The following is a 27810-nucleotide window of genomic DNA, read 5'->3' on the forward strand; positions in this document are numbered from 1 at the left end:
CTTGGATAACGCCTCCCACCCCCTACACAGCATGTCAGCCAAGCTAAAGAGCGCCTTTAGCAGCAGACTCATTCAGCCCCGGTGTGTAAAGGAGCAACACAGGAGGTCATTCCTGCCGGGTGCTATCAGACGCTACAATGCATCTGCCTTTGCCAGGCCTGCTGACACTGAACTGCTCGTGGACTGAACTTGCTTTCATCATCTGTTTTTAACACTCTGCTCTTTGCACATCAGGGCCACCAGAGCACGTGAATGTATTCGAACGCGTGGGTTTATCTGGCTGCTATTTGACTTTTATTTACTTATTGTTCTCATCACTCTGCTCTTTGCACATCGGAACCACCAGAGCACTTGAATGTGTTTGAACGCGTGGGTTTATCTGGCTGCTATTTGACTTTTTTACTTATTGTTCTGATCACGTTGGTCTTTGCACACTGTAATGGTTGAATAGATATTTGATTATATTTGAGTGGTTGAATATTTGTGTTTATGTACCTGTTGTCTTATGATTTAATGTACCTGGCTGCTATGATGATTGAATTTCCCTCTGGGGATTAATAAAGACAACTATCTATCTATCTGTCTGTCTGTCTATCTATCTATCTATCTATCTGTCTGTCTGTCTATCTATCTGTCTGTCTGTCTGTCTGTCTGTCTGTCTGTCTGTCTGTCAATCTGTCTGTCTGTCTATCTGTCAATCATCGCACATCTCGCTCGCCCATGCGCACTTGTGGTCCCAGTGCTGTTCTGCAGGACATCGCTGGAGAAAGGTCGCTTCAGAGGAAGTGAAAAAAAAGCATATCCTGTCCTCGTCATTCTCTCGTGAATGTAACTGATCGTATGTATGCAAGGGTCAATGCAAACTCGCGTACTTCTCATAGTCTCACTGTAGCTGCCGCTTTGTGAGCCCGTGTGCTATACAGTAATCTGCATGGCTCGTTAGCACGAATGTGTGCCTGACCACCGCTGCACCACCAAAAATGAACCCATGAATGTTAATGCTGGTCTAACAGGAAACTATTTTTTTTATTAGCTTCCTGTTATTCTTACGGTTGACAGTCACAGATAGAGACCATCGGCTTGGTGGGCTGCGCACACTGAAGAGGAGAGAGCACCAATGCGTAGGAGTGGTCGAGTGACGACTGTGTACAGTTATGACTGTTAAATCGCCATGCCACTTAAAATAAGAGAAGACGTTTCATCTATCACTCAGACTCTGCTACAAAAGGCACGTGTTTGAGGTAGCTTTTATGTAATTGTGGCAACCATTTATTGTTTTACCTATTTTTCAGATTACATTTTTTTTCTATTTGTTCTACTTGGGAGTACTTTGAGCTGCTTTTCTTCTACTTGTTATTATTATTATTATTATTATCAACAGAAAATTATTATTAAAAACAGAAACTAATTTGATTAGTTCAGTCTGAGCTCCAGGTGTGAACAGTTTGAGGGATTCTGTTTGTATCGCAGGCAGCTTAGTCTTGTCAATACAGCTCTATCACTAAAACAGGAAAGGATAAAAAACAATGGTGGTGTAGCGGATAGCGCTGTCATCTTGCACTAAAGCTTGCACTCTCCCGTTTGAGTGGTGGTCTGGCTTAAATTTCTAGCTCTCTTAGATTTTTTGTTGTTGCAAACTCCCTGATATTTCCATTTACAGTTATTTGGCATTTGAGGGACTGACACAACCTGGATGGGGTGAAGCAAAGTCATGGGTTTTCGTAACTAGCAGACATCTGCATGGGGCAAAATGGTTGCCGCAGGCCATGGCTCTGCTGGGTCATTTTCCACTATCAACACAATGAACTATACGCATAGGAGGGAGCGGTGCTCTCTGGGGATGGGTGAACACCATCTCTATTCAAAAATCCAGGCCTTCCCTAGAATGTTTGCCAATTGTATATTTAACCAACTTAACATCCGCCGCAACTAATTCAGATGCACCAACACAGGTGAGCTGAATCGCTTGTGTAATAATGTGCTGTTGCAGCAGACATTGACGCTGCTCTGTTGCCCATCTGTAATTCCTCCTCTGATGTAATACTGCATAGTCCTATCACTTCCCATACAGGTGTGAGCCCTGTTGACTTTGGATCCGCTTGACTAATTTTTGTCTTAACATTTTAATCAAAATAGTTACAGCATTGCAACTTTTCTAAAATATTCACAGAAATACATATTCTAAATCCAGTACTAAGCAGGCATCATAAAATAGAAATGACAAAGTTGCTTTTCCTGTTGCTTTAATTTTAAAGAAACACACCCACAGCCATTTGCCACATAGTTATCACAAAAAAGGTAAGCACAATTATATGCAACACGTATGTAACTTTTACGAAATATATACACACATGCGTACACGTATAAATATACACGCATATGTCAAAGTTTTTATAAATACATTTTTCTTAAAGATATCAAAGCATAGAATTACTGTTTTCTACATATTTCAGTTGTCATGAAAACAAAAATTAGATTCTGAAATAGATTTTTAACAGTGATTTTTAATAAAAGGGATGTAAAAAGCTATTTGTGTCGTTTTCCAACTCCAACGTTAACGTAAACAATCCCGTCATCCTGGGTCATCTCAAGAGAGCAACCGCGTTCTTCAGACTTCATGTCTAGAGGAAACATTTAGTAAAATATTATATTTCTTTCATATTCATATAATAGTAGGAATTATTATAACCCGGTGGTCTAATCCAGTAGGCGTTTTAACGTTAGAATTTGACATTAGTATGAAAATCTATTGACAGAATTCATTGTTTTATATGATTTCAAACACAGTATATACATTTCGTTAATTAATTTTTTATTCTACATTGTTCCTATTATAAAGCACATAGTGTACATTTGTTTTGGCTCTGTAGTCCAGCACATTTTACTTTGAATAAATGTACATTCATTACAGTGCAGACTGTCATCTTTAATTTGAAGGTATACTGAGGAATTTTAGCCTTTTTTATAGCCCTTACTTTTTTACTTTTGCAATTTGACTGTATGTGAAAACAAAGTAAGTCACTAATATATGAAATCACACATGCCATGAAAATTTTGATTAATACTTACTTGAATTCTGTCGCTTGCGGCATATTTGTACACCGACTGAAATTCCACATGCCATGAAGCAAAGAAGGACCAGCATGACAGTAACCCCGAGACTGACACACCACTGTGTTTCTGGAACCAACCGAGCAGACCATTCAAATAAAATTGAATTAATTAATTAGGCATCATCATCAGAATATGTTCTTCATCGTATCAATATACAGATTAAATGACTGTACTCAGGTTTGTTCCAAACAGTGCTCATGCATCCTGCATGTTCACAATGCACTCTCAGAAGAAAGGGTTCTAAAGGGTTCTGTGTCTCCATAGAGGAACCCATCTCGGGTTCTTTGTCAGGCAAATTGATTCAGTCTGGTAGCTTTCACACTTTTCACACCTACCATAGATGGTTCCATAGAGAGCTATAAAGGGTTCCCCTATGGAACCCATTCAGAACGTATAAAGTTCACTGTAATGTTCACAAAAATGCATATTCACAATACTGTTCATACTGGTAATACTGCCAAGTTAAGGGTTAAAGATGCTATTTAGTTATTTATTATCTGGGATAATAAAGCATGATTTACCTGCACAGGACAGGGAATAAGACGCACTCCGACTGCTATAGTTTCCCATTATCAGAGAGCAGGAGATGTTTCCAGTTGAATAGTCCAGAGTCACATGTTTCCCTGTATGACTGGAGACATTTAGACCTCCCTGGTTCTGGATGCTGACTCTCCACTCATACACGGCATCAGGACCGTTTTCCCCCGCACAGTACAACACAGAAACTCCCAGGATACAGGCAACAAGCTCAACCACCGGAGGATCTAAGAGAGGAATGTGCACTTGTTTACACTTCACAGTCACAAGCTACTAAGCTATGGTCACTGCATACTGAGTGTTATAGTTCACATTATTAAACATCAATATTAACAATACAGTATTGTGCATGCCAACTGAAGACTTACCAATCACAACCAAGTGAGAGCTCTCCTTCAGACTGAGCTTGCCTTGGGCATTGTGGGCACTAACAGTATAAACTCCACTGCAGTTTCTCCCAACATTGTGCAGTTTCAGTGTTCCATTACTAAAAACCTCTGCAAAAGTGTTAAAAGAACGTGCTGTATTGGCTATAATTGCATTTTGATGCCACCATTTAAAATCAGGGAAAGACCTTCCGTGTGACTTCCGCAGATGTAGGTATACGTTTTCTCCTATCTTACCGTACACTGTTTGGCCACAGTTCTCTCCTGTGTAGAAAAACAGACATCCATTCTTAGTTTGTTAAATCAAAACAAAATCTAAAGTTCCAGTTATTTAAAATTGGATTATAAGATTGATTATAACTGTTGATTTGTCAATTTACATTAAGTTTTGATCTGATTTTTTTTTTTTTTTACTTTACTTGCAGTAAAGTGCAATCGTAAATCCATGTTTGCCTTTCATAAATAATATCAATCCATAGCACTACAGGACACATCTCTTTCAACAGATTTACTTAAACTAATTGCCTGACAATGCGTTCTTTGAGATTTATTAGCATTAGTTCACTTTATTTACTAAGCTAATTGGATATAAATTGATTTGAGCTATTTAAAACAATTAACATTTGATGTAGGAAAAAAAATGAATTAGCCTACCCGACAAAAGACAGAGCAGTATAGAGATGGTGTGATATGTTTTGATGCCCATTGCGATTCTCTCAACAAAGCCTTTTGTGGAAAGTATGAACCCCCGTGTATATATAGCAAATATGTGGTCGGATAAAGGAACTTATGCTCCTGTCATTTATATCTCAGGCTTTTGTCATTGGTCTGCTTGTGCAATACTCCGCCCATTACCCTCCAAAGATGCAAACATTTTGTTGTGTGTTCTAGTGGCTTTGCTGCCAGACACTTTTAAGAACAGTTCGCAGATGGCCTTCCATTTGGAACTAATACAACCATTTCCAGAACTGAATTTACCCACTGTTATAACAATTTTGAGTCACATTTCTACAGCTGCATGTTGAATTAACAGCAGATGTCAACCAGTCATTAATAATCGATTAGTGCACTATCTGCCTACAGTATGCCACACTGCAGGCTGCAGCCAAGCTCGCAGAGTGGAGGCAGAGGAAGACCTTTCGGATGCAGCTTTGACATCCGCTAGATAGCAATTAACAGAGGGATCCTGGCCAACTAAACCTTCCCCTGCATTGGGCATTATTTATTTATTTATTTATTTATTTATTTACTTACAAGTTACTTTTAAACTACCTACCCTAAGGCCACATCCCAAAGAGAGCATGATATGGCTGTTGTGTTGTCTGAATATTCGGGCCATTGGTAGTTTGGATGAAGTATCGCACACTGTCTGTGCAGTATTTTGAGGCATTAAAGAGTAGCTGTCTTAAAATGAACACATTTCAATGCTTTTTATGGGTTAAAATTTTCAGGTACTTCCCTCTTGAAATGGGTGAATCTGAACAAGGACTTTTTTTCTATGTAGAAGACTGACTTTGTTTGGGCCAACCAATGAACGTTTGAACCTGGTATTGAACCTGGAACCCGGGAGGTTCTCTTGGTAAAATCCTTCTTACATTACATTGCTATGAAATGTTCTGTTGACATTACATATTAAATTTATACCGCTAGTTCCGCGATAGGGGATAAATAACGTAATTACGAAAAATACGTTATTTACTTTAGATAAACAATTGATTGTGTGGCCCCGCCTAGCAGGTGTGGCCCTAAATAAGCGCATAGTGCATTTATGCCATGGGCCAGCCCTGGAGGGCATCAAAGCAAAGGACGCCAACAGACTGAACAAACTCATCAAGAAGGCTGGGTTTGTCATTGGATCCAAGATGGAGGAGGTGGCGGAGGACAGAATGCTGGCAAAACTGCTTGCGATCTTGGATAACGCCTCCCACCCCCTACACAGCATGTCAGCCAAACTAAAGGGCGCCTTTAGCAGCAGGCTCATTCAACTCCGGTGTGTAAAGGAGCGACACAGGAGGTCATTCCTGCCGGGTGCTATCAGACGCTACAGTGCATCTGCCTTTGCCAGGCCTGCTGACACTGAACTGCTCGTGGACTGAACTTGCTTTCATCATCTGTTTTTAGCACTCTGCTCTTTGCACATCAGGGCCACCAGAGCACTTGAATGTGTTTGAACGCGTGGGTTTATCTGGCTGCTATTTGACTTTTATTTACTTATTGTTCTGATGACTTTGCTTTTTGCACACTGTAGTGTTTGAATAGATATTTGATTATATTTGGATGGTTGAATATTTGTGTTTATGTACCTGTTGTCTTGTGATTTAATGTACCTGGCTGCTATGATGATTGAATTTCCCTCTGGGGATTAATAAAGTCAACTACCTATCTATCTATCTATCTATCTGTCTGTCTGTCTGTCATGGCACACCCCGCTCTCGCATGCGCACTTGTGGTCCCAGTGCTGTTCTGCAGGACATTGCTGGAGAAAGGTCGCGTTAGAGGAAGAGAAAAAGAATTCATATCCTGTCCTCATCATTCTCTCGTGAATGTAACTGATCGTATGTATGCAAGGGTCAATGCAAATTTGCGTACTTCTCATAGTCTCACTGTAGCTGGGGACAGTGAAAGGCCCTTCGGAAATGTGCAGTTTTGCTCATTGACCTGAATGTTTGTTCCTCAACCATAAGACACCTCCAGTGTTGTTTGTGAGATTTTGGCAGTACTTTCCAACCGGCCTCGCAACCTCAAGACCACGTGTAACCACGACCACCCAGGACCTCCACATCCAGCTTCTACACCGACAGCATCGTCTGAGACCAGCCATGCCACCTGCTGATGAAACTGCTGGTTTGCACAAACAAGGAATTTTTGCACAAACTGTCAGAAACCGATCTTTACAGCATTGAAACTTTTGGTAAATGGACTGCATTTATATAGCGCTTCTATCGAAAGCGCTTTACAATTGATGCCTCTCATTCACCCATTCACACACACTCACACTCACACACAAATGGTGAAAGGCTGCCATGCAAGGTACCAATCAGCTCGTTGGGAGCAATTAGGGGTTAGGTGTCTTGCGACTGGCAACCCTCTGACAGCCAGAGAACCGTTCTTACCTTTTTTCTGAAATATTCACCGAAATACATATTATAACTCCACTACAAAGCCGGATCATAATAAGACATCATGAAATAGTCATGCAAAATTTTTTTTTTCTGCAATTTAGTTAAAGATTTTTTTTTTTTAAAACACACCCACAATCTTTGCCCCATGTTTATCCCAGAACAGGTAAGAGCAAACACGTCACATTTATGTACATTGTAACACGCAAATATACTCACATGAAAGTTACATAAGTCCTTTATTCTTAAAAATACAAAAGTACAGAATTACTACTTTCTAAATATTTAATTTTTGTTATGAAAATAGAATTATTTGTTGTTTTCTGAAATAGACAGCATTTTTGTTTCAATGAAATAGACTTTTACAGTGATTTATTAATAAAAGGGATGAAAATGTTATTTGTCATTTTGCAAATCTGACTTGACTGTGAACAATACATGGGTCATCTCAAGAAAGGGACCAGATCCTTCAGACTTCTCATCTAGAGGAAACATTTTTAAAAATATGATATTTCTTTCATATTCATAGAAAAAAGGCAATTAATGCAACCCTGTGGTCTAATCCAGCAGGTTTTAACATTCAAATTTTGCATTAGTATGAAAAAGATTATTGTATATGTTTTCTGTTTGAAATATAATTATGTGTACATATATACATTTTTATTTATTTATTTTGGATTTTTTTCACAGTATATATATATATATATATATATATATATATATATATATACACACATATATAGGCTCTGTAGTCCAACACGTTTTATTTCAAATTAAACATCACATTCATTAAACTGAAGACTGTAACATTCAATTTGAGAGTATGTTGAGGAATTATAGCCCTTTTTATTGATTTTATGTAAAATAACATGAAAAAAATCATTGATATTTGAGATCACAGTCTAGTCATGAAGATTTTAAATTTTCTTACTTGATTTCTGTCGCATGCGGCATATTTGTACACCGACTGAAATTCCATATATCATGAAGCAAAGAAGGACCAGCATGACAGTGACCCCGAGACTGACAAACCACTGTGTTTCTGGAACCAACCGAGCAGACCCTTCAAATACAATTTTATGAGTAAATTCATTATCATCATCAGAATTTGTTCTTCATCATTTCAATATACAGATTAAATGACTGTACTCAGGTTTGTTCCAAGCAGTGCTCATGCATCCTGCATGTTCACAATGCACTCTCAGAAGAAAGGGTTCTAAAGGGTTCTGTGTCTCCATAGAGGAACCCATCTCGGGTTCTTTGTCAGGCAAATTGATTCAGTCTGGTAGCTTTCACACTTTTCACACCTAACATGGATGGTTCCATAAAGAGCTATAAAGGGTTCCCCTATGGAACCCTTTCAGAATATGTTTTTCCTAAGAGTGTAATGTTCACAATACTGTTCATGCCTAGTAAAGGGTTAAAGATGCTATTTAGATATTTATTATTTGGGATAATAAAGCATCATTTACCTGCACAGTACAGGGAATAAGATGCACTCTGACTGCTATAGTTGCCCGTTTTCAGAGAGCAGGAGATGTTTCCAGTTGAATATTCTGGAGCCACAAATTTCCCTGTATGAATGGAGATCTTTAGACGTCCCTGGTTCTGGATGCTGACTCTCCATTCATACACGGCATCAGGCCCGTTTTCCCCCGCACAGTGTAACACAGAAACTCCCAGTCTACAGACAACAAGCTCAACCACCGGAGGATCTAAGAGAGGAATGTGCACTTGTTTACACTTCACAGTCACAAGCTACTAAGCCATGGTCACTGCATACTGAATGTTCAAAATAGTTCACACAGTTCAACATCAATATTAACAATACAGTATTGTGCATGCCAGCTGAAGACTTACCAATCACAACCAAGTGAGAGCTCTCCTTCAGATGGACCGTGCCATTGGCATCGTAGGCACTAACAGTATAAACTCCACTACAGTTTCTCCTGACATTGTGCAGTCTCAGTGTTCCATTACTAAAAACCTCTGCAAAAGTGTTAATAGAACTTGCACTCTTGGCTATAAGCATATCTTGGCGCCTCCATTGAAAATCAGAGAAAGACCTTCCGTGTGACTCCCGCAGATGTATGTATACGTTTTCTCCTATCTTACCGTACACTGTTTGGCCACAGTGCTCTCCTGTATAGAAAAACAGACATCCATTCTTAGCGTGATAAATCCAATATCAGACGATATCTCAGGTGCATGCACTAGCCTAAAATTGGCTGTTGAGACATTTGTCACATCTGTTGGTTTGTCAGTTAACATTGTCTTCAGATCAGATTATTTGTACTTGCATTGCAGTGCAATGGTAAATCGGTTTTTGCATTTTATAAATAATAACAGTACATTGACATACAGTATACATGTTATTCAACAGATTTAATTAAAATTATAGACTGACAATGTATTAATTGCAATGACTTATTAGCTTTAGTTCACTTTAATCATTAAGGAAACTAACTGTGACTTGGAAACTGGAGTCCGTCACCAAGTTAATATAAAACAATTAGAATTTGATGTAAATTGCCCTTAGATCAAATTATAAAAAATATTCTTGAAATTACCTGACAAAAGAGAGAACAGCACACAGAAGATGTAAAATGCTTTGAGGTCCATTGCGATTCCAACAACTAAGTCTTTTGTGAAAAATATGAACCCATAGCAGATACGTGGTCGAATGAGGAAACTCTAGGGCACTAGTTGAATATTGTCAGACAGTCACATTTACTTGATGAGTGGTTTTCAGCGGAAATGAAATTTTGGTCACTTCCCTTTTTTAAATGGGCAAATCTAAACAAGGACCTTATTTTTCTATGTAGAAAATGGACTTTGTTTGGGCCAACCAATGAACATTTGACCTGGTGTTTTAATATCCCCACCCCTCTGTAATTGGGGACCACCCACTCTTTCATGTAAACAATGGCACTAGCTAGCAGTGAAACCTGGTGATCTCTGAGTAGCAATGGCTACATAGGATGGTGCTCGCTGTTCAGATGTAGACTGTGAGTTTAAACAAATCTTCACACCAGTTTCCTACGGATCCCTACATCTCTAATCAAATGCAATAGCTTAGCGATTATAGCAAACGTTAGTTGTATTTTGACCTACAGCTTGTCTTGAAAAACAAATATGAAAGATGAAATGGAAGAGAAATCAAATTTCCGTTCAGACACTCGAGTTGAAGGGGCCTCGGCAGGCCTATATGTGACCCGGGTGGTCCTCATATTCCAGGTCTGACTCCCGCACGTACATTTAAGGCCTGATAGCGCTCCACGATGCCGCCATTTCGCTTTCCTCAAACCCTCTGCTTGTGGGTGGGGCAAGCAAAAATCAGGAGCCAACTGCAGCTGCAGGTCCTTACATATTAAATGAGCAAGGCAAACAGGCTTGTGTTAGTGAAGAGCCAGGAGAGAGACTTCAGAAAGTATTTAAACATAAATATTTATGAATTTTGGGGAACAATGCAAATGTATAAAAACAAACCCCTTTAACATGCAGCTGAATATAACTGTGATTAATTTGTTCTTGTGAAATACTTTTTCAGTGGAAAAAGAGGGCTAACAGAGGACCGTGGGTTTGGATCAGGATCCCTTCAGCTAACCCTCGCTCTATAACTCTATAACTTAGCAACAGGGCTAACATAATGCTATAGATGCCTATAATTCTATCAAGCATACGGCATCATAATGGTGAAGGAAATGCATTCACAATGTTTTTAATGCTGTGAAACCTTGCAAGGCACCGATTGTGTGCTTTTCAGCAGGACAGATGTTAGAAATACATGCAGCTGCGTAAATTAGGATGCTGCATACTGCAGGCTGTGCTGAAAAATGGTGACCACCATGAAAATAGCCTCCTCATTAGGCAACCAGTTTAGGATTAAAGTAATTTAGAGCCCAGTTGTTGAGATGCCAACCTTCCATCCTGTGCATGACCCCCCTCCCCCCCCCCCCCCCCCAAACTCCCACCCCTGCAAGAGGGGGCTTGAAGAACCTGTAAACCACACAGTAACTGAAGGCTCCCCTGCACAAAGGTCTGTAGAAACATCATTCATCTCTTCTGACAACACTTCCTCTCTCTCTGAGCATGTTATTTATTCAACTAGTATGGTTCGTACATTACTACACAATAATAATAATAATATTAATAATAATAACAATAAGAAGAAGATGAAGAAGAAAAAGCAGGAGAAGGAGAAGAAGAAAGGCAGCTCAGAGTACTCCAATGGAGAACAAATAAATGAAACATTAAAACTAAAAAGAGGGCAAAACAATGAAAAGGTACAAAAATAACAAAAAAGGCCATCTCTTTTCTAGTGGAGCCTGATAATTCATTAATGGATGAATCGTCCTCTCTTATTTTAAGTGACATGCTGATTTTACAGTCATAACCATACACGGTTGTCATGTGACCACTCCGGCGCATTAATGCGCTCTCTCTTTTCGTTAATGCGCGCGTGGCTCACCCAAGCCGATGGTATCTATTTGAGTCTCAAGCATAACAGAAAACAGGAAGCTAGAAACCAATTTCCTGTCAGATCAGCTTTCACCTGCCCTTACAGAAAAAAGTTGGGGGGGGGGGGTCATTTGTTTCTGACTGGCCCAGTGTAATAGTTGTGAAAGAATGAATGGCAACAGGAATGTAATGAGGGATCGATCAGAGCAAACAATAAACAGGGTTGGGGGGGGGGGGGGGCACAGGGTGGAAGGTTGACAACTCAACGGCTGGGTTGAAGCTAAGTTAGTTTGACCAAAGTTATTTTTGTTATTTTTAAAGATCAGTAGTTATTCTTCTTCATGGCGGTCTCCCTTCTGGTGGTCGATGCAATCTGCAAACAGCAGCATCTTCGCCTATGCAACTGCATGCATTTTTAATGCGACGTAGCTCAGAAGGTAAGACCGATTGTCTGGCAGTCAGAGGGTTGCCGGTTCATACCCCGCACTGGGTGTGTCGAAGTGTCCTTGAGCAAGACACCTAACCCCTAACTGCTCTGGCAAATGAGAGGTATCAATTGTAAAGCGCTTTGGATAAAAGCGCTATATAAATGCAATCCATTTACCACTTACCATGTAACATCTCTGCGCTGCTGAAAGGCACACAGTCAGTGGCTTACAAGGTTTCACAGCATTAAAATGGCTGTTGACATGAGAAACTGGCCTGCATCCATAGTTCAATAGCAAACATTTTTTTAAAAGTAATTGAAATAGCTTTTTTAAATAACCCCCCCCCCCAAAAGACACTGTACCGTGTTAAGAAAACCCAAATGAGTGTGTGGATTAAAGCCTTTCTTGTCTCTCGTGTTTGCGGTGGCTAAAAATAAATTCGAGCACTGAGTGTACTTGACTACAAGTGTTTCCTGTTTGTAAATGTAGTAGGGGTTTTTTTACAACGTACATATCTTTCATGGGCTCTGGTCTCATTGAAAAACATATATAGAAGGTAAGCTTTACCACAAGACTATGGGGAATTCTGTTGTACTATACTGACGTCCATTGAAAAAAGATTACATGAAAACAAATTAGAGGAATTGAATTACAGTCATGTAATTCTCCGGTATAACGTGAACCTCCCAGATCCCCAAAATACAACCAATGTTTGCTATAGTCGCTAAGCTATTGCATTCAAGTAGAGATGAGGGGTCCATAGGGAACTGGTGTAAATATGTATTTGTAAACTTACAACCTACAGCTAGCACCATTCTATGTAGCCATTGCTACTCAGAGATCACCGTGTTTCACTGCTAGCTAGTGCCATTGCTTACATGAAAGAGTGGGTGGTCCCCACTGACAGAGGGGTGGGGATATTAAAATACCGGGTTCAAAGGTTCATTGGTTGGCTTAAACAAAGTCAGCCTTCTACATAGAAAGAAAGTCCTTGTTCAGATTCACCCATTTCAAGAGGGAAGCACCTGAAATCTCATTTCCACCAAAAACCACTCATCAAGTAAATGTGACTGTCTGAAAATATTCAACTAGTGCACTAGAGTTTCCTCATTCGACCACATATTTGCTATATATATATATACATGTGGGTTCATATTTTTCACAAAAGGCTTCGTTGATGGATAGTGATTCCATGACTGCAATAGAGCCTATAACCCATAAAAAGCATTGATATGTGTTCATTTCAAGACAGCTACTCTTTAATGCCTTAAAGTACTGTACAGTGTGCGATACTTCCTCCAAACTACCAATGGCCCGAATATTCAGACAACACAACAGCCATATCATGCTCTCTTTGGGATGTGGCCTTAGGGTAGGCAGTTTAAAAGTAACTTATAAGTAAATAAATAAATAAATAAATAAATAATGCACACAGCAGAGGAAGGATTACTTGGCCAGGATCCCGCTGTTAATTTCTATCTAGCGGATGTCAAAGCTGCATACGAAAGGTCTTCCTCTGCCTCCACTCTGCGAGCTTGGCTGCAGCCTGCAGTGTGGCATACTGTAGGCAGATAGTGCACTAATCAATTATTAATGACTGGTTGACAGTTGCTGTTAATTCAACATGCAGCTGTAGAAATCTGAGTCAAAATTGTTATAACAGTGGGTAAATTCAGTTCTGGAAATGGTTGTATTAGTTCCAAATGGAAGCCCATCTGCGAACTGTTTGAAAAAGTGTCTGGCAGCAAAACCACTAGAACAAACAACAAAATGTTTGCACCTTTGGAGGGTAATGGGCGGAGTATTGCACAAGCAGACCAATGACAAAAGCCTGAGATATAAATGACAGGAGCATAAGTTCCTTTGTCCGACCACATATTTGCTATATATACACGGGGGTTCATATTTTCCACAAAAGGCTTTGTTGAGAGAATCGCAATGGACATCAAAACATATCACACCATCTCTATACTGCTCTGTCTTTTCTCAGGTAATTCATTTTTTTCCCTACATCAAATGTTAATTGTTTTAAATAGTTCAATGACCGCCTCTATATCCAAATCACAATTAGCTTAGTAAATAAAGTGAACTAACGCTAATAAATCACAAAGAACGCATTGTCAGGCAATTAGTTTGATTAAATCTGTTGAAAGAGATGTGTCCTGTAGTGCAATGGATTGATATTAATTATGAAAGACAAAGATGGATTTACCATTGCACTTTACTGCAAGTAAAGTAAAAAAAATATCAGATCAGAACTTAATGTAAACTGACAAATCAAGAGATATAATCAATCTTATCATCCAATTTTAAGTAATTGTAACTTGAGATTTTGTTTTGATTTAACAAACTAAGAATAGATGTCTGTTTTTCTACACAGGAGAGAACTGTGATCAAATAGTGTACGGTAAGATGGGAGAAAACGTATACCTACATCTGCGGGAGTCACACAGAAGGTCTTTCCATGCTATTAAATGGAGACGCCAAAATATAGTTATAGCCAAGACAGCACGTTCTAGTAAACCATTTGCAGAGGTTTTCCCAAATGGAACACTGAAACTGTACAACATTGGGAGAAACCACAGTGGGGTTTATACTGCTGAAGCCTATGATGACCAAGGCATCTTCGTATTGAATGAGACGTCTCACTTGGTTGTGATTGGTAAGTCTTGGTAAATGACTGCATTTAATATAGCACTTTATCCAAAGCGCTTACACAATTGATGCCTCATTCACCAGAGCAATTAGGGTTAGTGTCTTGCTCAGGACACTTACAGCACCCAGGCGGGAATTCGAACCAGGCAACCTTGACTCCAGACAACCGCTCTTACCTCCTGAGCTATGTCGCCCGCTAAGCTCAGCTGATGCACAATACTGTTGTTATATATTGTTTAAAATGTGAACTATAACACTCAGTATGCAGTGACCATAGCTTAGTAGCTTGTGACTGTGAAGTGTAGACAAGTGCACATTCCTCTCTTAGATCCTCCAGTGGTTGAGCTTGTTGCCTGTATCCTGGACGTTCCTGTGTTACATTGTGCGGGGGGAGATTTTCCTGATGCCGTGTATGAATGGAGGGTCAGCATCCAGAACCAGGGACGTCTAAAGCTCTCCAATCATACAGGGAAATTTCTGGCTCTAGAATATTCACCTGGAAACATCTCCTGCTTACTGAAAATGGGAAACTACAGCAGTCAGAGTTCGTCTTATTCCCTGTCCTGTGCAGGTAAATCATTCTTTATTATCCCAAATAATAAATAACTAAATAGCAGCTTTAACGATTTACTTGGCAGTATTAACAGTATGAACAGTATTGTGAACATGCATTTTTGTGAACATTATTGTGAACATTATACGTTCTGAAATGGTTCCATAGGGGAACCCTTTATAGCTCTTTATTTTAACTATCTATGGTAGGTGTGAAAAATGTGAAAGCTACCAGACTGAATCAATTTGCCTGACAAAGAACCCGAGATGGGATCCTCTATGGAGACACAGAACCCTTTAGAACCCTTTCTTCTGAGAGTGCATTGTGAACATGCAGGATGCATGAGCACGGCTTGGAACAAACCTGAGTACAGTCATTTAATCTGTATATTGAAATGATGAAGAACATATTCTGATGATGATGCCTAATTAACTAATTAAATTTTATTTGAAGGGTCTGCTCGGTTGGTTCCAGAAACACAGTGGTGTGTCAGTCTCGGGGTCACTGTCATGCTGGTCCTTCTCTGCTTCATGACATGTGGAATTTCAGTCGGTGTACAAATATGCCGCAAGCGACAGAATTCAAGTAAGAATTCATCAAAATTTTCATGGTGTGTGTGATTTCATATATTAGTGACTTTTATATTTTTCACATACAGTCAAAATGCAAAAGTAAAAAAGTAAGGGCTATAAAAAAAGGCTAAAATTCCTCATTATACCTTCAAATTAAAGATGACAGTCTCCACTGTAACGAATGTACATTTATTCAAAGTCAAATTTGCCGGACTACAGAGCCAAAACAAATATACACTATGTGCTTTATAATAGGAACAATGTAGAATAAAAAATAAATGAACGAAATGTATATATGGTGTTTGAAATCATATTTAAAACAATGAATTCTGGCAATAGATTTTCATACTAATGTCAAATTCGAACATTAAAACCCCTACTGGATTAGACCACCGGGTTATAATAATTCCTACTTTTATATGAATATGAAAGAAATATCATTTTTTACTAAATGTTTCCTCTAGATGTGAAGTCTGAAGAAAGAGGTCACTCTCTTAGGATGACCCTGGATGACGGGATTGTTTACAGTGATGTACAGTGAAGTTGGAAAATGAGACAAATAGCTTTTTACATCCCTTTTATTAAAAATCACTGTTAAAAATCTATTTCAGAATCTATTTTTTGTTTTCATGACACCTGAAATATGTAGAAAACAGTAATTCTGTGCATTGATATCTTTAGGAAAAATGGATTTATAAAAACTTTGACAAATGTGTGTATATTTATGTGTCTACATATGCGTGTATATTTTTGTGTAAAATTTACATACGTGTTGCATATAATTGTGCTTACCTTTTTTGTGATAACTATGTGGCAAATGGCTGTGGGTGTGTGTCTTTAAAATTAAAGCAACAGGAAAAGCAACTTTGTCATTTCGATTTTATGATGCCTGCTTAGTACTGGATTTATAGTATGTATTTCTGTGAATATTTTAGAAAAGTTGCAATGCTGTAACTTTTTATTTAAAATGATAAGACTTAAAAATTTGTCAAGCGGATTCAAAGTCAACAGGGCTCACACCTGTCTGGGAAGTGATAGAACTATGCAGTATTACATCAGAGGAGGAATTACAGATGGGCAACAGAGCAGTGTCAATATCTGATGCAACAGCAAGTTATTGCACAAGTGATTCTCCTCACCTGTTTTAGTGCGTCTGAATTAGTTGCGGCGGATGTTAAGTTGGTTAAATACACAATTGGCAAACATTCTAGGGAAGGCCTGGATTTTTGAATAGAGATGGTGTTCACCCATCCCCAGAGAGCACCGCTCCCTCCTATGCATATAGCTCATTGTGTTGATGGTGGAAAATGACTCAGCAGAGCCATGGCCTGCCACAGCCATATTGCCCCATGCAGATGTCTGCTAGCTACGAAAACCCATGACCTTGCTTCACCCTATCCAGGTTGTGTCAGTCCCTCAAATGCCAAATAACTGTAAATGGAAATATCAGGGAGTTTGCAACAAACAAAATTTAAGAGAGCTAGAAACTTAAGCCAGACCACCACTCAAACACAAGAGTGCAATCTTTTGTACAGCGCTAACCGCTACACAACCATTGTTTTTTTTCCTTTCCTTCTTTAGTGATAGAGCTGTATTGACAAGACTAAGCTGCCTGCGATACAAACAGAATCCCTCAAACTGTTCACACCTGGAGCTCAGACTGAACCAATCAAATTAGTTTCTACTGCCAAATCATTCTCAGACTGAACTAATCAAATTAGTTTCTACTGCCAAATCATCCCCCTGCCTCCTCGACCCAATATCCACAACACTACAGAAGGAGTTATTGCCTGTCTTTGGAAAACCAATTCTGGACATAATACATTCTTTCATACAATCAGGCTAGGTTACTATATCCTTTAAAATGGCAGAAATCAAGCCCCTACTAAAAAAAAGTAATACAATTGATGAGGTGTAATAGCTGACAAATCAAATTTGTTCATTAAAGTTGCCTTATGTTGTTGGAAACATGTCTAAGCACTACAGTATTATCAAAAGATTCTTGGTTTTAGCCTCTTTTTAACGAGAACAATGAATATGTTATGTGTGGCTGGTCTCAGACGATCCTGTCGGTGAAGAAGCTGGATGTGGAGGGCCTGGGTGGATGTGGTTACATGTGGTCTTGAGGTTGCGAGGCCGGTTGGAAAGTACTGCCAAAATCTCTGAAACAACACTGGAGGTGTCTTATGGTTGAGGAACGAAAATTCAGGTCAACAAGCCAATTGCTGCAAAACTGCACATTTCCAAAAGTTCTGGGATCTTTCATTTCAACTCATGAATCATGGGATCAAAACACAAAAAGTTCTGTTTATATTTTTGTTGAATGTAATAATGATAATAATGTTGATAATAATAATAATAATAATAAGTAGAAGAAAAGCAGCTCAAAGTACTCCCAAGTAGAACAAATAGAAAAAAATGTAATCTAAAAAATAGATAAAACAATAAATGGTTGCACAATTACAAAGCTATCTCAACACGTGCTTTGTAGCAGAGTCTGAAAGTCATGTAGATGAAACGTCTCTTATTTAGTGCATGGCATTTAACAGTCATAATGTACACAGTCGTCACCCGACCACTCTACGCATTGGTGCCTCTCCTTTCAGTGTGCGCAGCCGCAGCCGATGGTCTCTATCTGATGTCAACGTAGATAACAGGAAGTTAAAAAAACAATTTCCTGTCAGACCAGCATTAACATACGGTTTTTTGGTTGTGCAGGGTGGTCAGGCACGCATTCGTGCTAACGAGCCTGCAGGTTACTGTATAGCACACGGCTCACAAGCGCAGCTACGTGCCTTGAGAAGCAGAATCTGCATTGCCTTACATACATGACGATCAGTTACATTCGAGTGACAGGACAGGATATGTAATTTTTTTCACTTCCTCTAACCGACCTTTCTCCAGCGATGTCCTGCAGAACAGCACTGGGACCACAAGTGCGCAGTGTGCGATGCATTGAGATGTGCGATGATGACAGAATAGACAGACAGACAGATATAGAAGACAGATCGTAGACAGAAGATCAGTATAGTAGACAGACAGACAGATAGATAGATAGTTGACTTTATTAATCCCAGAGGAAATTCAATCATCATAGCAGCCAGTACATAACATGACAACAGTACAGACCAAATATCAGTACATTTACACAACTACAAAATATTCAACCACTCAAATATAATCAAATATCTATTCAAACATTACAGTGTGCAAAGACCAACGTGATCAGAACAATAAGTAAAAAAGTCAAATAGCAGCCAGATATACCCACGTGTTCAAACACATTCAAGTGCTCTGGTGGCCCTGATGTGCAAAGAGCAGAGTGTTAAAAACAGATGATGAAAGCAAGTTTAGTCCACGAGCAGTTCAGTGTCAGCAGGCCTGGCAAAGGCAGGTGCACTGTAGCGTCTGATAGCACCCGGCAGGAATGACCTCCTGTGTCGCTCCTTTACACACCGGGGCTGAATGAGTCTGTTGCTAAAGGCGCTCTTTAGCTTGGCTGACATGCTGTGTAGGGGGTGGGAGGCGTTATCCAAGATCGCCAGCAGTTTTGCCAGCATTCTGTCCTCCGCCACCTCCTCCATCTTGGATCCAATGACAGACCCAGCCTTCTTTATGGGTTTGTTCCGTCTGTTGGCGTCCTTTGCTTTGATGCCCTCCAGGGCTGGCCCAAGGCATAAATGCACTATGCGCTTATTTAGGGCCACACCTGCTAGGCGGGGCCACACAATCTATTGTTTATCTAAAGTAAATAACGTATTTTTCGTAATTACGTTATTTATCCCCTATCGCGGAACTAGCGGTATAAATTTAAAATGGAATGTCAACAGAACATTTCATAACAATGTAATGTAAGAAGGATTTTACCAAGAGAACCTCCCGGGTTCCAGGTTCAATACCAGGTTCAAACGTTCATTGGTTGGCCCAAACAAAGTCAGTCTTCTACATAGAAAAAAGTCCTTGTTCAGATTCACCCATTTCAAGAGGGAAGTACCTGAAAATTTTAACCCATAAAAAGCATGAAATGTGTTCATTTTAAGACAGCTACTCTTTAATGCCTCAAAATACTGCACAGACAGTGTGCGATACTTCATCCAAACTACCAATGGCCCAAATATTCAGACAACACAACAGCCATATTATGCTCTCTTTGGGATGTGGCCTTAGGGTAGGTAGTTTAAAAGTAACTTATAAGTAAGTAAATGAATAAATAAATAAATAAATAAATAATGCCCAATGCAGGGGAAGGATTACTTGGCCAGGATCCCTCTGTTAATCACTATCTAGCGGATGTCAAAGCTGCATACGAAAGGTCTTCCTCTGCCTCCACTCTGCGAGCTTGGCTGCAGCCTGCAGTGTGGCATACTGTAGGCAGATAGTGCACTAATCGATTATTAATGACTGGTTGACAGCTGCTGTTAATTCAACATGCAGCTGTAGAAATCTGAGTCAAAATTGTTATAACAGCGGGTAAATTCAGTTCTGGAAATGGTTGTATTAGTTCCAAATGGAAGGCCATCTGCGAACTGTTCGTGAAAGTGTCTAGCAGCAAAGCCACTAGAACACACAGCAAAATGTTTGCACCTTTGGAGGGTAATGGGCGGTGTATTGCACCTGCAGACCAATTGCAAAGGCCTGAGGTATAAATGACAGGAGCATAAGTTCCTTTGTTCGACCACGTATTTGCTATATATACATGTGGGTTCATATTTTCCACAGAAGACTTTGTTGAGAGAATCGCAATGGACGTCAAATCATTTCACAGCCTCTCTTTGTTTTTATGTCTTTTGTCAGGTAATTCAATTTTTTACCTACTTCGAATGTTAATTGTTTTAAATAGCTCAGTGATCACCTCCGCATCCAAATCACAATTAGCTTAGCAAATAAAGTTAACTAACGCTAATAAGTCACAAAGAATGCATTGTCAGTCAATTACTTTAATTAGATCTGTTGAAAGAGATGTGTACTGTATGTTATGGATTGATATTATTTATGAAAGGCAAAGATGGATTTACCATTGCACTTTACTGCAAGTAAAGTAAAAAATAAAAAAGATCAGATCAGATCAGAACTTAACGTGAACTGACAAATCAACAGATATAATCAATCTTATCAGCCAGTTTTAGGTAATTGCAACTTGAAATTTTGTTTTTATTCAACAAACTAAAACTAGATGTCTGTTTTTCTACACAGGAGAGAGCTGTGGCCAAACAGTGTACGGTAAGATAGGAGAAAACGTATACCTACATCTGCGGGAGTCACACGGAAGGTCTTTCCATGCTATTAAATGGAGACGCCAAAATATAGTTATAGCCAAGACAGCACGTTCTAGTAAACCATTTGCAGAGGTTTTCCCAAATGGAACACTGAAACTGTATAACATTGGGAGAAACTGCAGTGGGGTTTATACTGCTGAAGCCCATGATGACCAAGGCTTCTTCGTATTTAAGGAGAGCTCTCACTTGGTTGTGATTGGTAAGTCTTCAGCTGGGATGCACAACACTGTATTGTTATTATTGATGTTTAACAGTGTGAACTATAACACTCAGTATGCAGTGACCATAGCTTAGTAGCTTGTGACTGTGAAGTGTAGACAAGTGAACATTCCTCTCTTAGATCCTCCGGTGGTTGAACTTGTTGCCTGTATCCTGGACGTTCCTGTGTTACATTGTGCGGGGGGAGATTTTCCTGATGCCGTGTATGAATGGAGGGTCAGCATCCAGAACCAGGGACGTCTAAAAGTCTCCAGTCATACAGGGAAATTTCTGGCTCTAGAATATTCACCTGGAAACATCTCCTGCTTACTGAAAATGGGAAACTACAGCAGTCAGAGTTCGTCTTATTCCCTGTCCTGTGCAGGTAAATCATTCTTTATTATCCCAAATAATAAATAACTAAATGCATTTTTGTCAACATTATTGTGAACATTATACGTTCTGAATGGGTTCCATAGGGGAACCCTTTATAGCTCTTTATGGAAGCATCTATGGTAGGTGTGAAAAGTGTGAAAGCTACCAGTCTGAGTCAATTTGCCTGACAAAGAACCCGAGATGGGTTCCTCTATGGAGACACAGAACCCTTTAGAACCCTTTCTTCTGAGAGTGCATTGTGAACATGCAGGATGCATGAGCACTGCTTGGAACAAACCTGAGTACAGTCATTTAATCTGTATATTGAAATGATGAAGAACATTATTCTGATGATGATGCCTAAATAACAAATTAAATTCTATTTGAAGGGTCTGCTCGGTTGGTTCCAGAAACACAGTGGTGTGTCAGTCTCGGGGTCACTGTCATGCTGGTCCTTCTTTGCTTCTTGACATGTGGAATTTCAGTCGGTGTACAAATGTGCCGCAAGCGACAGAGTTCAAGTAAGAATTCATCAAAATTTTATTGGCGTGTGTGATTTCATATATTAATGACTTTGATTTTTTTTTACATACAGTCAAATTGCAAAAGTAAAAAAGTAAGGGCTATAAAAAAGGCTAAAATTCCTCATTATACCTTCAAATTGAAGATGACAGTCTGCACTGTAATGAATGTACAGTTATTCAAAGTAAAATGTGCTGGACTACAGAGCCAAAACAAATATACACTATGTGCTTTATAATAGGAACAATGTAGAATAAAAAATAAATGAATGAAATGTATATATGGTGTTTGAAATCATATTTAAAACAATGAATTCTGGCAATAGATTTTCATACTAATGTCAAATTCAAACGTTAAAACGCCTACTGGATTAGACCACCGGGTTATAAAAATTCCTACTATTATATGAATATGAAAGAAATATCATATTTTACTAAATGTTTCCTCTAGATGTGAAGTCTGAAGAACGCGGTTGCTCTCTTGAGATGACCCAGGATGACGGGATTGTTTACAGTGAAGTCAGAGTCGGAAAACGACACAAATAGCTTTTTACAACTGCTTTTTACAGCTTGTCATGACAACTGAAATATGTAGAAAACAGTAATTCTGTGCTTTGATATCTTTAAGAAAAATGTATTTATGAAAACTTTGACATATGCATGTATATGCGTGTATATATTTGTGTAAAAGTTACATACGTGTTGAATATAATTGTGCTTACCTTTTTTGTGATAACTATGTGACAAATGGCTGTGGGTGTGTTTCTTTAAAATTAAAGCAACAGGAAAAGCAACTTTGTCATTTCTATTTTATGATGCCTGCTTAGTACTGGATTTATAGTATGTATTTCTGTAAATATTTTGGAAAAATAGTTAGCAATGCTGTAACTATTTTTATTTAAAATGATAAGACTTAAAAATTTGTCAAGCGGATTCAAAGTCAACAGGGCTCACACCTGTCTGGGAAGTGATAGAACTATGCAGTATTACATCAGAGGAGGAATTACAGATGGGCAACAGAGCAGTGTCAATGTCTGATGCAACAGCACGTTATTACACAAGCGATTCACCTCACCTGTTTTGGTGCGTCTGAATTAGTTGCGGCGGATGTTAAGTTGGTTAAATATACAATTGGCAAACATTCTAGGGAAGGCCTGGATTTGTGGCTGGTCTCAGACGATGCTGTCGGTGTAGAAGCTGGATGTGGAGGTCCTGGGTGGTCGTGGTTACACGTGGTCTTGAGGTCGCGAGGCCGGTTGGAAAGTACCGCCAAAATCTCACAAACAACACTGGAGGTGTCTTATGGTTGAGGAACGAACATTCAGGTCAATGAGCCAATTGCTGCAAAACTGCACATTTCCAAAGGGCCTTTCACTGTCCCCAGCTATTTGTGATCATGGAAAAAAGTTCTGGGATCTTTCATTTCAGCTCATGAAACATGGGACCAAACCTTTACAAGTTGTGTTTATATTTTTGTTCAGTGAATGTAATAATGATGATAATGTTGATAATAATAATAAGTAGAAGAAAAGCAGCTCAGTGTACTCCCAAGAAAGACAAATAGAAAAAAATAAATGAATCAGAAAAACTGTTAAAACAATAAAAAGTTGCAACAATTACATAAAAGCCATGTAAATCAAGCGCGTTTTGTAGCGGAGTCTGAAAGTCAGTGGTAGATGAAACGTCCTCTCTTATTTTAAGTGGCATGGCGATTTAACAGTCATAACTGTACACAGTCGTCACCCGACCACTCCTACGCATTGGTGCTCTCTCCTCTTCAGTGTGCGCAGCCCACCAAGCCGATGGTCTCTATCTGTGAGCGTCAACCGTAAGAAGAACAGGAAGTTAAAAAAAAAAACAATCTCCTGTCAGACCAGCATTAACATGTACGGGTTTAGTTTTGGTTGTGCAGCGGTGGTCAGGCACGCATTCGTGCTACCGAGCCATGCAGATTACTGTGTAGCACACGGGCTCACACAGCGGCAGCTACAGTGAGACTATGAGAAGTAAGCAAATTTGCATTGCAATTACATACATACAATCAGTTACATTCATGACGAGGACAGGATATGAATTTTTTTTTCACTTCCTCTAACGCGACCTTTCTCCAGCGATGTCCTGCAGAACAGCACTTTCTTTGTGTGGCCCCGCCTAGCAGATGTGGCCCTAAATAAGCGCATAGTGCATTTATGCCATGGGCCAGCCCTGGAGGGCATCAAAGCAAAGGACGCCAACAGACGGAACAAACTCATCAAGAAGGCTGGGTCTGTCATTGGATCCAAGCTGGTCACACTGGAGGAGGTGGCGGAGGACAGAATGCTGGCAAAACTGCTGGCGATCTTGGATAACGCCTCCCACCCCCTACACAGCATGTCAGCCAAGCTAAAGAGCGCCTTTAGCAGCAGACTCATTCAGCCCCGGTGTGTAAAGGAGCGACACAGGAGGTCATTCCTGCCGGGTGCTATCAGACGCTACAATGCATCTGCCTTTGCCAGGCCTGCTGACACTGAACTGCTCGTGGACTGAACTTGCTTTCATCATCTGTTTTTAACACTCTGCTCTTTGCACATCAGGGCCACCAGAGCACGTGAATGTATTCGAACGCGTGGGTTTATCTGGCTGCTATTTGACTTTTATTTACTTATTGTTCTGATGACTTTGCTCTTTGCACACTTTAATGTTTGAATAGATATTTGATTATATTTGAGTGGTTGAATATTTGTGTTTATGTACCTGTTGTCTTGTGATTTAATGTACCTGGCTGCTATGATGATTGAATTTCCTCTACGGGGATTAATAAAGACAACTATCTATCTATCTATCTGTCTGTCTATCTGTCTGTCTGTCTGTCTATCTGTCAATCATCGCACATCTCGCTCGCACATGCGCACTTGTGGTCCCAGTGCTGTTCTGATATCGCTGGAGAAAGGTCGCGTTAGAGGAAGAGAAAAAAAATTAATGTCCTGTCCTCATCATTCTCTCATGAATGTAACGGATTGTATGTATGTAATGGCAATGCAAATTCGCGTACTTCTCATAGTCTCACTGTAGCTGCCGCTGTGTGAGCCCGTGTGCTATACAGTAATCTGCATGGCTCGTTAGCACGAATGCGTGCCTGACCACCGCTGCACAACCAAAACTAAACCCGTACATGTTAATGCTGGTCTGACAGGAAATTGTTTTTTTTTTAGCTTCCTGTTATTCTTACAGTTGACAGTCACAGATAGAGACCATCGGCTTGGCGGGCTGCGATCATTGAAGAGGAAAGAGCACCAATGCGCAGGAGTGGTCGGGTGACGACTATGTACGGTTATGACTGTTAAATCGCCATGCCACTTAAAATAAGAGAGGACGTTTCATCTATCACTGACTTTCAGACTCCGCTACAAAACGCGCTTGATTGAGATGGCTTTCATGTAATTGTTGCAACCTTTTATTGTTTTAACAGTTTTTCTGATTAAATTTTTTTTTCTATTTGTCCTACTTGAGAGTACACTGAGCTGCTTTTCTTCTACTTATTATTATTATCAACATTATTATCGTTATTACACTCACTGAACAATAATAGAAACACAACTTGTAAAGGTTTGGTCCCATGTTTCATGAGCTGAAATGAAAGATCCCAGAACTTTTTTCCATGATCACAAATAGCTGGGGACAGTGAAAGGCCTGTTGGAAATGTGCAGTTTTGCAGCAATTGGCTCATTGACCTGAATGTCTGTTGCTCAACCATAAGACACCTCCAGTGTTGTTTGTGAGATTTTGGCGGTACTTTCCAACCGGCCTCGCGACCTCAAGACCACGTGTAACCACATCCACCCAGGCCCTCCACATCCAGCTTCTACACCGACAGCATCGTCTGAGACCAGCCACAAATCCAGGCCTTCCCTAGAATGTTTGCCAATTGTATATTTAACCAACTTAACATCCGCCGCAACTATTTCAGACGCACCAAAACAGGTGAGGTGAATCGCTTGTGTAATAACTTGCTGTTGCATCAGACATTGACACTGCTCTGTTGCCCATCTGTAATTCCTCCTCTGATGTAATACTGCATAGTTCTATCACTTCCCAGACAGGTGTGAGCCCTGTTGACTTTGAATCCGCTTGACAAATTTTTAAGTCTTATCATTTTAAATAAAAATAGTTACAGCATTGCTAACTATTTTTCCAAAATATTCACAGAAATACATACTATAAATCCAGTACTAAGCAGGCATCATAAAATAGAAATGACAAAGTTGCTTTTCCTTTTGCTTTAATTTAAAAAAAAACACACCCACAGCCATTTGTCACATAGTTATCACAAAAAAGGTAAGCACAATTATATGCAACACGTACGTAACTTTTACACAAATATATACACGCATATGTACACGCATAAATATACAAACATATGTCAAAGTTTTCATAAATACATTTTTCTTAGAGATATCAAAGCACAGAATTACTGTTTTCTACATATTTCAGTTCTCATGAAAACAAAAAATAGATTCTGAAATTGATTTTTAACAGTTATTTTTAATAGAAGGGATGTAATAAGCTATTTGTGTCGTTTTCCAACTCCAACGTTAACGTACACAATCCCGTCATCTTGGGTCGTCTTAAGAGAGCAACTGCTTTCTTCAGACTTCACATCTAGAGGAAACATTTAGTAAAATATGATATTTCTTTCATATTCATATAAAAGTAGGAATTATTATCCAAATCCAGTAGGGGTTTTAATGTTAGAATTTGACATTAGTATGAAAATCTATTACCAGAATTACCAGTTTTAAATATGATTTCAAAAACCATACATTTATTTCATTTCTTTTTTATTCTACATTGGTTATAGCACATTATAAAGTACATAGTGTACTTACTTTTTTACTTTTGCAATTTGACTGTATGTGAAAAATATAAAAGTCACTAATATATGAAATCACACACGCCATGAAAATTTTGATTAATACTTACTTGAATTCTGTCGCTTGCGGCATATTTGTACACCGACTGAAATTCCACATGTCATGAAGCAAAGAAGGACCAGCATGACAGTGACCCCGAGACTGACAGACAACTGTGTTTCTGGAACCAACCGAGCAGACCCTTCAAATAAAATTTAATTAGTTATTTAGGCATCATCATCAGAATAATGTTCTTCATCATTTCAATATACAGATTAAATGACTGTACTCAGGTTTGTTCCAAGCAGTGCTCATGCATCCTGCATGTTCACAATGCACTCTCAGAAGAAAGGGTTCTAAAGGATTCTGTGTCTCCATAGAGGAACCCATCTTGGGTTCTTTGTCAGGTAAATTTATTCAGTCTGGTAGCTTTCACACTTTTCATGCCTACCATAGATGGTTCCATAAAGAGCTATAAAGGGTTCCCCTATGGAAACCATTCAGAATGTATATAGTTCAAAATAATGTTCACAAAAATGCTTGTTCACAATACTGTTCATACTGGTAATACTGCCAAATTAAGGGTTAAAGATGCTATTTAGTTATTTATTATTTGGAATAATAAAGCATGATTTACCTGCACAGGACAGGGAATAAGACGACTCTGACTGCTGTAGTTTCCCATTTCAGAAGCAGGAGATGTTTCCAGGTGAATAGTCCAGAGTC

At 39.3% G+C, this 27810-nt stretch overlaps 2 protein-coding genes across 10 annotated transcripts in view; one reads left to right on the forward strand and one right to left on the reverse strand.

The window, feature by feature from the left end:
• The window catches only part of LOC135249859 (uncharacterized), a 40912-nt gene that overhangs the window by 1377 nt on the left and 11725 nt on the right, over positions 1–27810 (reverse strand). For 2 of the 4 annotated variants that reach the window (XM_064325491.1, XM_064325488.1), the window contains exons 1-6: positions 9727–10544; positions 9017–9298; positions 8629–8871; positions 4020–4301; positions 3636–3878; positions 3070–3180 (exon numbers count right to left, since the gene is read on the reverse strand). In XM_064325491.1, coding sequence (XP_064181561.1) covers positions 3070–3180; positions 3636–3878; positions 4020–4301; positions 8629–8871; positions 9017–9298; positions 9727–9778 — 1213 coding nt within the window. In that variant the 5' untranslated portion in view covers positions 9779–10544. Of the gene's footprint in view, positions 1–2226; positions 2622–3069; positions 3181–3635; positions 3879–4019; positions 4302–8628; positions 8872–9016; positions 9299–9726; positions 10545–27810 lie in introns of those variants that run through there. The other 2 variants (XM_064325490.1, XM_064325489.1) reach the window with 2 other exon arrangements.
• The window catches only part of LOC135249860 (uncharacterized), a 35552-nt gene continuing 19992 nt past the window's right edge, over positions 12251–27810 (forward strand). Inside the window, exons 1-5 of one of the 6 annotated variants that reach the window (XR_010328804.1) lie at positions 12251–14035; positions 14426–14707; positions 15029–15271; positions 21019–21300; positions 21442–21684. Coding sequence is in view for 1 of the 6 variants with exons in the window: in XM_064325492.1 (XP_064181562.1) it covers positions 13984–14035; positions 14426–14707; positions 15029–15271; positions 21019–21300 (859 nt within the window). In the remaining 5 variants the exon portion in view is untranslated. Of the gene's footprint in view, positions 14036–14425; positions 14708–15028; positions 15272–15706; positions 15839–16289; positions 16690–21018; positions 21301–21441; positions 21685–22646; positions 22759–27810 lie in introns of those variants that run through there. The other 5 variants (XR_010328801.1, XR_010328805.1, XR_010328803.1 and 2 more) reach the window with 5 other exon arrangements.

This window comes from Anguilla rostrata, chromosome 3 (assembly GCF_018555375.3).
Source record: "Anguilla rostrata isolate EN2019 chromosome 3, ASM1855537v3, whole genome shotgun sequence".
In the NCBI taxonomy this organism is placed as follows: Eukaryota; Metazoa; Chordata; class Actinopteri; order Anguilliformes; family Anguillidae; genus Anguilla; species Anguilla rostrata.